The sequence below is a fragment of the Canis lupus genome, chromosome 32 (genome assembly GCF_048164855.1).
Source record: "Canis lupus baileyi chromosome 32, mCanLup2.hap1, whole genome shotgun sequence".
In the NCBI taxonomy this organism is placed as follows: Eukaryota; Metazoa; Chordata; class Mammalia; order Carnivora; family Canidae; genus Canis; species Canis lupus.
In genome coordinates this window covers 5,574,633-5,588,433 of record NC_132869.1, presented here as the reverse complement: position 1 = coordinate 5,588,433, position 13,801 = coordinate 5,574,633, and the positions used below count along the sequence as shown (strand labels likewise).

General features: G+C 39.5%; 1 protein-coding gene across 16 annotated transcripts in view; it reads right to left on the bottom strand.

Annotated features, from left to right (window-relative positions):
• Positions 1 to 13,801, bottom strand: part of FMN1 (formin 1) — a 433,864-nt gene that overhangs the window by 7,360 nt on the left and 412,703 nt on the right. For 2 of the 16 annotated variants that reach the window (XR_012022362.1, XR_012022363.1), the window contains exons 21-23: positions 12,815 to 12,946; positions 11,336 to 11,372; positions 9,793 to 9,939 (exon numbers count right to left, since the gene is read on the bottom strand). The exons of 7 other annotated variants lie outside the window; for them this stretch is intronic. Coding sequence is in view for 3 of the 9 variants with exons in the window: in XM_072808313.1 (XP_072664414.1) it covers positions 11,455 to 11,559 (105 nt within the window). In the remaining 6 variants the exon portion in view is untranslated. Of the gene's footprint in view, positions 1 to 8,614; positions 8,717 to 9,792; positions 9,940 to 11,335; positions 11,373 to 11,409; positions 11,560 to 11,591; positions 12,947 to 13,801 lie in introns of those variants that run through there. 7 more of the 16 variants (XR_012022364.1, XM_072808316.1, XR_012022361.1 and 4 more) reach the window with 6 other exon arrangements.

Below are 13,801 nucleotides of genomic sequence, written 5' to 3'. Positions count from 1 at the left end.
GGAATCTAGAGTCGGTAAAAGAAAATTGTGGTGGAACAGAAATACACGAGTGGGGCTGAGCAATGTCAAGTAATTTCTGGGGATCCCTCATTGTCCGTCATTTTGGAACCTTCCCCGTTTTATTGGAAAGCGAGTGAACCACATCAGTAATTGAAGAATGCCGCCGGGAGCTGTATGTGACGTCCCTCAACACAATTCATGCTGCCGTTTTCTGCATTCCTCTCTAGACCTTTGGGGGTGAGAACCTGCTAAGGAAAGAGAGAGGTGTGTGGAGACACCGAGTTACTGGAAGGTGTTTTTAAATGTGGAGCTTCCTTCTTTGTTCCCCTCTGAAACGCTCTGAAAACCAAAACAAGCCACACCAAAACCATATCCTGTGCTTGTGCTACTTGCTCCCGAGAACCAATGAAATCGGAGCTACACACTGACCAAAGACCTCCTGGTTTGGGCCTGTAATGGTGTATTCATGGCCCGTCAATTGCTGTACTTCCCTCATCTGGGCTACGAGGGAGATCTTATCCACATAATGTAGAACTGGCTCATGTACAGAATTTGTACAGACACTAAGTAAATTGCTAGACAAAGAGCACAATTGGGCCTTCTTTCAAAGCCATTATTATGAAAAATTTGTAGTAAGACAAGTCTACGCTTTTATAACCAAAATGGAGGAAAAGCAGCACAGAAGTTTTCGACTAACTGTCCTGTGACTCAGCTCCAAACTGTGATTTGGGCCAAACAGATTCAAATAGTCACATATGGATGAGCATCCTCGATTATGAAGCTGGGTTCGCAAATCAGAAAGTTCTGGCTTTGGAGGTGGGGGTAGAGAAGAGTGGTGACAACCTGGCTACGGCTTTGAGCTCTCCAAGGCCTCACACAGGACCAGAGGCCTGGGGTAGAGCTCCTGAGTACATGTTTATATGATCCTGTGGAGCTTGTTTTATTTCAAAAGTATGGGGAAGTCTGATGGATTCACCTACCATGTATGGTTCGCTGGGAGCTAAAAAAGCCTTATTCTCTGGACCCCAAAATTGAGAGAGTGGATGAATCTAGTGATTGCAATGTAGGTAACGTGATCTGCCTTTTGCAGCAAGCCAGAAGCCAGATGTCCCCTCCCCTTTGATCTGAATAACACTTTAGGCTGCAGACAATAAGATTGGTTTTAAATTTATTGTCTCTTTGATTTCTGCATCCTAATGCTTTTTAAATCCTTTACACAAGACAGGGCTATATATAGGCAACCGGGGAAGCTCAATGGAGGCCAAAAAAATGCCAGTAGCTTTTTGAGAAGTGCTGGGCAGAGGCTCGTGTACGTTTTTCTCCAGGAAACAAAGACAATTCAGGGGCAACAGCTTTTCCACTTCTAGTTGTTTTGCTCCAAAATGAGGTTTTCCATCCCTGGGCCTGGCCGGATTTACACGTGCACATTGAGGAAAGCGTCAAAGCAGAAAAACCCGGTTAAACGCAGGAACCGACATCAGAGTCTTCCTTGTCCACACCCTGTCTGGTCTGGCCTTCGCCCGGTCCGCCTTCTTCCCGCCCTTGACCACGGTCCTGTTACCGGTGGAGGCGCAACGTCCGAGGCCGACCTCACCCGCGGGAAGAGCGAAAGGGCCCTGGGCTGTGTCCTGCGGTTGGCGCGGAGGGAACCGGGGCTCGAATCCTGCGCAGCCGCCCCGGGACGTCGGCCGGCCTGGCAGGGAAGGGGTTCAAGTCCCCGGGTGTCTTCACTGTGCGCCCGTGACCTCGGGGGCCCTGGCCCCTTCCCGCCTCCCTCTGGATCAGGAGAACCCGGCCGGGTCACTCGGGGGGGGCGGGGGGGGCAGGGTCTTCGGAGGCAGCATCTGGCCGAGCCGGTCCCCTCCGGGGGCGGGGGGCGGGGGGCGCAGCCCTGTGGGCACTTCCCGCGGAGGCGGCGGGGCCGACGGCGAAGGCTCCCTGCGGGGAGCCTGATGTGGGACTCGATCCCAGGGACCCTGGGATCACACCCTGAGCCAAAGGCAGCCACTCAAACACTGAGCCACCCAGGGGCCCTAAAGATCTCTTTTCTTTACCATGCTTTAACATACATATACAAAAAAAAAAAAAAATACACAGTTAAGGTGATTGAATTATTGGAAAACTAAGACTGTTACATGGCCAGCACCTTGGAGGCCTTTCGTATGCCCTCCCTGGGGTGGCCTCATGGGCGTGCTTAGGATCCCATGCTTAGGAGGGCTCCACATTTGTTTTAATGTTGTTCTGTCACTGTTTTGAAGTTCTTGACAACCTGTGAAGAGGAGACCCTATATTTTAGTTTTGTACTGGGCCTATCAATTATGCAGTCGTGCCCTCCAACTTATTTTTTGATGGTCCCTTCTCTTTATTGTTTCATCACCTCAGTTTGCATATATAAACGTGATGGTTTATTTCACTCGTTTTGGAACTTTATATAAGTGGAAGCACACAGCATATTATTCTATGTGCAAGGTTTTTTCAGTCTTGTTTGTGACTTATCCACACAGTTATTTGTAGCTCTCATTCAGTCTCACTGCTACATAATATTCTAATGTGCAAATATGTGTCACGATTTACCTGTTCCACTCTTGAAGAAAATGTGAGTTGTTTCCCATCTTGATGGCTACGAATAAGGGTGCCACAGACACTGCTGGGTGTGCATCTTTGTGCAAAGGCGCATGCATTTCTACACTTGATCTTAGCCCAAAGGCCAGGACGCGATAAAAAGTGGAGGCACTTCTGTGGAGCATTTGCTTACCTAAGAGTGAAATTGCTAGGTCCTAAAGTGTGTGTTCGCTCAGCTGTAGCAGGTAACGAGAAACTTTTTCTAAAGTAGCTGTCTCAATTTACGTTATCTCCAACTGCATAAGAGAGTTTCCTTGCTTTGCATGCTGACCAACACTGGGTAGTGGCCGTCTTTTTAATTTTAGCCGTTCTGGTGGGTATATTAAATCACCGTGATATCTCATAATTTTAATTTGGACTCCCCTGACCCAGTAATGAGACTGAGCAACTTTTTAAAATGTACTGGCCACCTGAGTATCCTCTTCTGTCCTCTTCTGTCTGGTTTCTTGTTGATTTTTAAATTGTACTATTTGGGGTCTTTTCATATGAATTTATAGGGATTTTTTAATTTTTTAAGAAAATATTTTTATTTATTTGAAAGAGTTAGAGCGACAGCGAGAGAGGCGGGGGGGGGGGCATGAGCTGGGGAGGGGGCGAGGGGCAGAGGGAGCGGGAGAAGCAGACTCCCCACGAAGGAGGGAGCCCAACGCAGGGCTCCATCCCAGGACCTGCAGACCATGACTCGAGCTGCAGACAGACGCCCAGCCGACTGAGCCACCCAGGTGCCCCTGTAGGAGTTCTTTATATACACGAACAAGAATCCTTTGTCAAAAACACATATTGCATATATCTTTTATCAGACTGTGCCTTAAAGATATTTTTGTTTGATGAAGAGAAGCTCTTAGTTTTAATGTAGTAAAATCTATCAATCATTAGTTTGGTGATTCTTTGTGTATTGTTTAAAAATCTTCCCCTTTTCCAAATCACAAAGATAGTCTTATAAAAGCCTGATTCCTTAGCTTTTCATATTTAGATCTGCAAAGCACCTGGACTCATACTGGTGTATAATATCAGCAAAGAGGCGGAGTTTTATTTTTCCTGTATAAACATCCCATTATGTAAGCACCTCTTCTTGCAAACGTCCTTTCCTTACTTCTCTGGGGTGCCGCAGAGTTGTGTCCTAGATCACGTGTTCGTATAAGAGTCAGTGCTGGGGGCTCTCTTGTCTATTCATTTGTCTGCCTATCCTTGCACTAAACCACACTGCTATCATGTTGATAGTTTCAAAAAATGCTTTTGATATCCTGTAGAACACTTAAAAATTTTTTTTTACCTTATTCCCCTTTTCAAAAGTGTGTTGGCTCTTCTTGACTCTTGGCCTTTACATTCAAATACTAGAATCAGCTTGTCAGGTTTCACAGTGAGATCTGTTGGGATTTTAGATGGGATTGCACTGAATCTATTTATCAGTGAGGAGTGAATTAACACCCTGAAATACTCAGTGCATAAATATGCTTATGTATTTCTCTATTTGAGGTCTTTACCCATAATAGTGATTTATAATCTCTTGTGTGGATGTTGTGCACATATTTTGCTATATTTGTTCTTTGGTACTTGGTATTTTGCAAAATTTTAAAAAGTGTGTGTGTGTGTGTGTGTGTATCAACAAGTTTTATATAAAATATGCCTTGTGTTGTGTCCAACAGCTCTTTTATATATTTATCAATTCTAATAATTTGCCTACAGGTTATTTTAGATCACATATGTATAGAATGGTATCTGTAAATAGTAAGTTTTATATATTCCTTTCTAATTCCTACAGTTTTTACATTTTTATGAAAGATTTATCTATTTATTTGAGAAAGAGAGAAAGCAGAGTGGGGGAAGAGGCAGGGGGAGAGGAAAAGGGAAAATTAAGCAGACTTGGGACTGAGTGTGGAGCGGGGTAGGGATAGGGAGGTGAGATGGAGGTGGAGGGTGGTGCTCGATCTCACCACCTGGAGACCATGACCTGAGCTGAAACCAAGAGTCAGAAGCTTAACTAACTGTGCCATCCAGGCGCCTCAGCAATTTTTACATTTTTATGTAAAAAAATAAATTTCTTACATGAATGCACTGCTTAGCGCTTTTATCCAGTATAAACCTGATTGGTGATGGTAGTAGCATTTTTATCTTGTTCTCAATTTCAGAGGAAAAGCATTTTACTGTTTTATCATTATGTATAGTGCTTGCTTAGGTGTACACACACACACACACACACACACACACACATCTTTATCAGATTTAGGAAGTTCTATTGTATTCTAGTTAAAAGTGTTATCTTTTTTCCATTATTAATATATGCATTTCATATTTAATATGTGCATTTCAGCAAATGAGATGATCATTTTTCTCTATTCTGCTACTGTGATTGATTAAATTGCTTGATTATCCAATATTAAATAGTCAAAACATTCTTGGAATAACAAACCTAATTTCGTCATGGTATATTATCCTTTGTACATTAGTTGAATTCAGGTTGCTAATATTTTGTTTAGGGCTTTTAGATCTAGGGTTCTGACTGAGTTAACCTATACTTTTCCATTATTATATGTCTTCATTAGATCAAATTCATTTGGTCATCTACCTTTTTATTCCCTGTTAGAGCATGTAATATCAGTGTTTTCTCCTTAAATTATTGATCAATTTTGCTGCTGAAGGCAGTGGTTTAGAGTTTCAATTATGTCCAATTTCTTTAATATTTTAATAATATTCAGATATTCTGTTTCTTGTTTGTTAGTTTTGGCTACTTGGATATTTTTTCATTTTTTTAAAAAAAGATTGTATTTATTTATTCATGAGAGACACACAGAGAGAGAGGCAGGCACAGGCAGAGGGAGAAGCAGGCTCCATGCAGGGAGCCCAGTGCAGGACTCAATCCCGGAACCCCAGGATCACGCCCTGAGCCGAAGGCTCAACTGCTGAGCCACCCAGGTGCCCCTGAGTTTTTTCATTTTATCAAGGTTTTATTTTTTTTTCAAGGTTTTAAAATATATCAGTAGATAGTTTTTAAATAATAAATAATATTATCTTTTTACCTTCTCCAGCCTCTGTAGTGAGGTTCCTTCTCTTGTTTTTTATATTAATTATTTGTCTCTCTCTCTCTGTCTCTGATTTGAGTCAGCCTTGTCAAAGTTTTAAGAAGTTTGTTAGACTTTTTAAATAATCATCTTCCGGCTTTGCTAATCCAATTTTAATTTTTCTCTCCCTTTTATGTTCTTTTGGTTTTATTCATCATTATTTTTCTAATTTCTTGAGATGGATATTAACTCATTAGGACTTACTCATCTTTCCCGTTTATGAATTTAAGTTTATAGCTTTCCTTTTAAACACTGATTTTGCTACATTCCACAAGTTTCTTCATGAATATTATCATTCAGCTCAAAATATTTTCTAAATTTTATTGTGATTTCTTTTTACCCACTAGATATTTTAGAAGTGAATTTCTTAATTTCCATAAACATATACATTTTCCAGATTAAAAAAGTTTCTTTTTTTTTTTAGTTTAATTGCATTATTTTCACAGAGCATATTCAATGGATTCAATTCCTTTAAATTTGTTGAGACTTGCTTTATGGCCCAACACATGATAAAGTTTTGAAAATGCTTTGTACCTGTTTAAAGAGTTGTTGGGTGCTGTGTTCTAATATACATCAATTAGGTCTATTTCTTTTTAAAAAAGTATGTTATTTATTTATTCATGAGAGACACAGAGACACAGGCAGAGGGAGAAGCAGGCTCCCTGCAGGGAGCCCGATGTGGGACTCGATTCTGGGACTCCAGGATCACGACCTGAGCCAAAGGCAGATGTTCAACCGCTGAGCCACCCAGGTCTCCCCAATTAGGTCTATTTCTTAATCATGCCATTCAAATCTCTGTTTTCTTCTGTGTGTTCTATCAGTTATTCCCACAATGTTTGTGAATCTATTTCTCTGTATGGTACCCTTTTTCCTTGAAATATTCTGAGGCTATATCATGAGGGGAATAAGCTTTCAAATTGTTTTATTATTATTATTTTTTTTTTTTGTAGGTTATGCCTTTTCTCTTTGGGGAGTGTCCCTGTGAATCCACAGTAATGCTTTTTGCCTTAAAGTGTCTTTTAAATGATGTTAACATACTCATACCGATCTTAGGGCATGGCTTCTAGTAACAAATTCCCTTTTGTGTGTTGTTTGAATACTGAACAACCCGTGTCCTATCTCTGGGGATTCTTTGTTTCATTTGAGCAATCAGCTGTCAATTTGCTATTTTAGATGATGAAACTGTATACTTTTCCATCCTTTCCCTTTCATCCACTTTGGATCCTTATATTTTTTTTGTCAGTAGCTAAAAGACTGTTTTTCCCCCCTCAAATTCTCAGAATTTGCCTTTTATTTGGGGTTCATTTACTTGCTATGTAATGGCTGAATTACTCAGGTGAGTTTAAATTTACCATTATACTATAATGACCCTTTAATTTTAATATCTTTTTTCTCTGGATGGTTTTATTTTTGCCTTTCTTAAGTTTAGTTATGGTGTGTCTAGGAGGGAATTGCTTTTCATTTACACTGTAGCAGTTTCTTACTATTTCTTGAATCTGTTGATTCATGTCTGTCTTTAGTTTTGGAAAACTGTCATTAACTGTGCTATTGTTTTATGACCTTTGATCTCACCAGGTCATTGACTTTTCTTCCCTTCTCTTCAGTGTTTCATGTGTCTGAATTTCATTTTGGATATTTTCTTCTGATGTGTCTCTCAGTTTTCCAATTCTCTGTTAAATTATTTCTAATGTGCTGTGACACGCATCCATCCATTGCATTATTAATTGGGATTATTGTATACTTCATTTCTAGAATTTTTCTTTCTCTCAAATCTACTCTGTAATTTTTTGTGATTTTCATTTCTTTGCCGAAATTTCCAATTTTTAATTTTTACTCCTTGAACATAGTAAGCCCATAGTTCTAATATTTGGAGCCTATTTGCTTTTATTGAGCATTGCCACTACTGATTCTCATTCATGACTGTTGGCTTTTCATATGCTTGTTTGTCTTTGATTGTGTGACATTTTACTGGAAAAACTGGTTTGTTTGTTTCTACAGATCTAGAATATTATATTCCCCCAGAAATAATGTGTGTATGTTTCCAGAAATTTTTTCTGTTGTTTCTAAGAGCCCTAGCAAGGTGATACCACCTTATCTTGGCTCTACTTACATTTCAAGCTGGATAATTCTTTATTGTGGGGATGTCCTATGCCTTACAGGATGTTTAATAGTCTCTCAGACTCTTCCTACTAGATATCAAGAGTACCTCTTCCCAGTTCTGATAATTAAAAAATGTCTTCAGATATTGTCAAATGCCTGTTGGTACTTGAGAACCCGTCTTAACCTCTTATTCAGTAATTTTTACTTTGCAAGGATTTTTCCAGTCTTTCAAAGGAATTAAAAAAATGATGTTAAAAAAATGATCTTGTTTTTCTAGTTGTCTACAGTAAAAACTAGATCCAAAATCTGACAGAGAGACATATATGTATACACATTCCTGCTGTTTGTGACAGCAGGAGAACATCCTGTCATATCCTATGACTTATCTGCAACTATGGATGTAGGGATTCTATCTAAACTGCCTGCCTCTCACATGGGCCATTCTGCCACTTGGTAGAGGCTTTCTCTTTTCCTTTGCCATGCCAGGGTTATTTTTGCTATTAAGACATTCTTCAAGACAAATGTCTAGTGAACAATCTTCAACTTTAAACTTCAGTGGCCCAAGCTCAAATATTAATATGTACCGACTGCAAGTGCTCTTCCATTTTTTATTCATGGTGTGTTTCCTGCTTGGTATATTGTATGAGATTAGGGGCGATTTCTAGAATAGCTACTCACAGAGAAATCAGGGGTCCTAAAAATCATCTAGTCCAAACAGTTGTGGAAATTGAAGTGTAGTAGTTTGTATAAATAATACATTGTCACGGAATAACTGGAACTGAAAAGAAAAAAGCCACCTCTAAATGAATAAGAGCCAGAGTGAACCAACTCACATGCAAACCAGGTAATAAAGTGACAAGGCTTGGATTGAGGATATTGACAACACTTTCCCATTGTGACCAAGAGGGGATGATCCCAAGCAATACTGACTGTTCCTATATGAGAGAAAGAAATGACATTTATTGTTTTATGTTAGGAATTTCTGCATTATTTCTTTTTTACCCTTGACAACCTTATGGAATCTACTTAAGATCTTTTTTTAATCTCCATTTTTAATGAGGAATCAGTGGTTTAGTGTGCTGTAATTTGCTTCAAATCACCAGGATAATAAGTGGCCAAACTGGGATATTAGATTGGCTCTACCCTCTAAGTCTGTAACTTTTTTTTCTTATATTTTGCTATAACCTCTAAGTCTGTAACTTTTTTTCTTATATTTTGCTATTCCTACAGTTCTCTTAGGGTCATGACTTTTCTTTTTAGGGCATGTATTTAAAATGTATATTTCAGAAGCCCATATTTCTCTAAGTTACCATTGAGTCTTAGGTGGGAATCCAGTGAGAAGAAGGACTCATATCAGAAAGGTACTCTTTGGAGAGCTGTGAGGTGGCCACCAGGAGACCCTGGTGGGTCTTACCTGTCACACAAAACCAGAAGTAGAGGCTAAAGAATATAAGTGCCTAATTTTTTAGATTTGCACCCTTTCTCTTCTTCTTAGCTCCACTTTTTTCTTCTGTGGAATAAATCCCCCTAAGTGCAATAGTTTCTCAAAGATGGCCAAACCATTCTGGTATTAGGATCTAGGAAGGAAATCTTGGAAGATAAGGCAAGGTATTGGACAATTTGGTAACTCTTGATGTTTTCTAGAACTTGGAGGATGAGGGAGGGTATGTTCTTTCTTGAAGGAATTTTCTACTTCTAGTTCTGGCCAGCATGAGAACACTGAGAACTATCTAATCATTTGTGATTCCTTCACTAGCAATAAAATACTCTTCCAACAGGAGGATTTAATTTCAGCAGCAAATAACTTCAAAATGACTCTAAATGAGGTCCAAATGGGTCTCAATTTGGCCTCAAATCAAGCAATGGACATGCCACAATATTGGTAGAAGGCTCTGGGAAGTTCTAGCACTACACGAATGTTTAAACATTCTTTTTGTTGATAAGATATTGTTTTACCTTGTCAGATATATTTCCAGATTGATTATGAGGTTAGTTCAGGATAATTACTCACAGGTAGATTAGGTGGGTGCTTCTTTTCCTCTCACTGCATTCCTCATTTGGTTCTCACCAATTCCTACTCATTTTTGCATGGTGTTATACTCTACTTCATCTCATCCACAGAAAGAAGAAAATTCTGGAAGTTGCATATTAGCTGTTCCTTAAATGATACACACACACACAGCCCCATTCTGTTAGTTTCTTTGGCTTTTACAAAGTGTTGGTAGCTTCAATACTCTTGTGCTAGATATTTGATAAAAACTACACTAAGATTTGGAAAGGTAGTATTTTGTGAAAAAGAAGGATCTTGTTAGAAGGACAATGTTTTTGACATCTCAAAAGTAAGATTGTAAGACCACCAATGTGTTGAGGTCTATCTATCTATCCCCATATTCCCTGGATCAGCTAATTTTATTTCTGTGATCTTAGAAATAAAATAGTGGCTGAGAGTGTTTCTTTGGAGTATCTGAATTTTGGTTTCTCCCCTTACCAATTGCATGGGAAAGCTATCAACTTACCTAAGCATTGCATAAAAGTTTTCTTATTTGCAAAATGGGGATAGTAGTAATCTTTACCTCATATTAATTATGAGGATTGAGCAAATAATGCATATACAATGCTTCATGTAGCACCTGGCCTATAGAAAGCTCTTAATACATACATACTTTAAAAAATCATGGTAAAATATATATAGTTTATGATTTTAACCACTTTTAAGTGTACAGTTTTATACATTAAATACATTCACATTTTTTTTTATGATAGTCACACACACACACACACACACACACACACACACAGAGAGGCAGAGACATAGGCAGAGGGAGAAGCAGGCTCCATGCACCAGGAGCCCGATGTGGGATTTGATCCCGGGTCTCCAGGATCACGCCCTGAGCCAAAGGCAGGCGCCAAACCGCTGCGCCACCCAGGGATCCCCTACATTCACATTGCTATGTGACCATCATCACCATTCATCTCCAGAATGTTTCCAGCTTCCCAAACTAAAACTCCATACCCATTAAACAACTCCATTCCTTCTTCCCTCTAGCTCCTGGAAACCATCATTCTACTTTCTTCTTTCTCTCTCTCTCTCTCTCTTTTTTTTTTTTTGACAATTTATTTATTTGACAGAGAGAGAGAGAGAGAGAGAGAGAGAGAGAAACACATAGGAGGAGCAACAGAGGGAGATGGAGAAGCAGACTCTCTGCTAAGCAGAGAGCCTGATGTGGGGCTGCATCCCAGGACCCCAGGATCATGACCTAAGCTGAAGGCAGCCATGGAACCAACCCACGTGCCCTCATCATTCTGTTTTCTACCTCTATGAATTTGACTTGGATATTAATTTCTTGTAAAATGAAATCAAACAACATTTGTTCTTTTGTGACTGGGTTATTTCATTGAGTGTCATGTCTTCTAGGCTCATACAAGTTGTAGCATGGGTCAGAATTTCCTTCCTGTTTAGGCTGAATAATATTCCACTGTATTAATACCTACACAGTATTGTAATAGTCAAAGTTTTATTCCAGCCACCAAAAAATATGATTTGATTTACTTACTTCCAAGACACAGCTTCAGTGGGGATCAGCATCACTCCTAGCCATGACAAAAAAATGCAGGCTTATGACTGAGGAGTCAAATTTTAAGGTTACCTTTGAGTTCTTTTCCCCATTAGTGTTTATAAAGTCTCAGTTTGGACATATCTCACTTTCTTCAAGACAAGTATTTCTGTGCTCAGATATGCAGGTAAAGGGAAGGTTTGGGGAAAAGAGAAGGGAAGACTCTGAAAAAGAAATCTGATGTTTAGTTTTTGAACAAAAATAGGAATGAGAAAAGGAAGAGGAAGACCAGATAGAAAGAATAGGGCAAGCTACTTGGACAGATTATTCAAAGGTGGTTGTACCAATAGATATCCCATATCACATTCTCTTTTTACAATATGGTGTTCACATTCCTTTATCAAGAGGTGGAGTCTAAAAAAAGACGTGGAGTCCAATTTCCTTCCCCTGCAACCTGGGCAGAATTCTATAAATGCCTCAACCAGTAGACTATCATGAAGGTGACTGGATGTGTCTTCTGGGCTTTGGCATTATATGTTTTGCCTTAGCTCCCTCAAGCCGCCCTGTAGAGAGATGCTGAGTCTCCCAGCCTAGAGCCAGCACCAACCTGCCAGTCGAGTGAGTGTAAGTTCCAGCCCCACTCAAGCCTTCCAGTTTTCAGAGGACTGAGGACCCAACAGACATAGTCCTACAATCTTATGAGACTCTGAAGTAAGAACTGCCCAGTTGAGCTCTTTCCAAACTAACAAAAACCATGAAAAAGAAGTGATCATTCTTGATTTAATCCACTGTTTGGGAGCCTTTTTAATGCACCAGTTGATAAATAATATAGTTATCTTCTCTCACTGTTCATTATCATACAATGATTTGCATGAAGTAGATCTACTTTGAGAGGACTTAAAAGGCATCCAAAGCAACAGTGCAGGCCAACTGTCAAGTCTTTTATTTCCATGAATACATCACAGGCAGATAAAAGTGGGCAGCTAGAGTCTGATGTGGAATATTTAGCCTCAGAAATTTATGGCCTGTTAGTTGGACCATCAGCATACATGGACTACTTCAAGAATAGGCCAAAATATATATATACCTCTAAATTTATCAGTAATCCCTCAGCAAGGGAGAGTAAATTTTGATTAAACCAGAATGGAGATTCTTCCTAAGATGGACTGATATTTTTCCTAGGTTCCTTGATACTCAGGCTTCTGTCTTTTGCTAGGTGTTCTAATTCAGAACACAACTTTAAAAATTAAAAAAATATATTTTAGAGAGAGAGTGAGCAGGGGGAGGGGCAGAAGGAGAGGGGGAGAGAGAGAGAGAGCATCTCAAGCAGACTCCCTGCTGAGCATGGGCCCTTCCCTCCCGCAACATGAGGCTCCATCTCACAACCCTGAGATCATCACCTGAGCTGAGTTGGACACCTAACTGACTGAGACACTCAAGTCCCCCTGAAATGTCACTTTAATAATGGTTTCTACAAACCTGTAGGAGAATTTAGAGCCTTTCCTTCAAACAGCAGTTCTAGAATATTTCTCCATAATGGTGTATAGGTATCTCCCACTTTCTGAAAGTTCATTATTTCCCTTTAGTACTTGTTTTTGCTTCAGAAGAAATCTGAAGAAGAATTTTGCTTTTATAAAAAAAAAAAGGCAGAAAGCAAAAATGGCATGCACAATTGTTTCACAGTGAGCCTTATAGAGGCAACATGCATTCAAGCAGCAGAATGGCCCCTACGAGTTCCTTCCCCAGACCTATACTCAGCATCTCAGCATCAAGACATTACGGCTTTGAACAGTGTCTGTGAACATCTGTGCTTTATCTTGATTTATTTTGTGTATCAGTTAGTAAGATGTGTCCTGAGGTATCAGAAAAATTTAAGAGAGGTTATTTCTGGGGTCTGGGAATGCTTAAATAATTTTCCGTATAAATTAAAGGTAATTGCTTCTTCACATTATGCCATTTTGGCTATGAAAAGTTTCACAAGCACACTCTTACTGTCAGATTGCAGGGGAGGGGAGACCTGCATATTGGAGAATAGTTTAACATGATGAAAGAGTTAAGCAGTGGGAAAGGCTTTGGCCTTAGGGTCAAGAGATTTGGATTCTAGTCTTATGTGTTCACTAATACTAACTGTAGTTTTCAACAAGTCCCTTGGACTTCAGTTTGTTTTACTCTGTGAAATAGGAGATTTCATCTGATGTTTGAAGATTTTTGCAGCTCCATGACTCTATGATTTAGAAATTTCCCAGTGATGAAATGTCTCCGCAGTTAGTAGCTGTGTCTGTTCATTAAATGTATCTGCATAAATTGGGACATATTTCAGGAAACTTCTAGAACTTAACAGTGCATAGCATTCAGGAACACTGAGTAAATAAATTTTAAAAAACACAAGCACACTTTTATTTAAATGGAAGAGTGTTTTGCTGAAAGTCCGTTCTTGTTCATAAATATTTGCATGTGTCATATCAT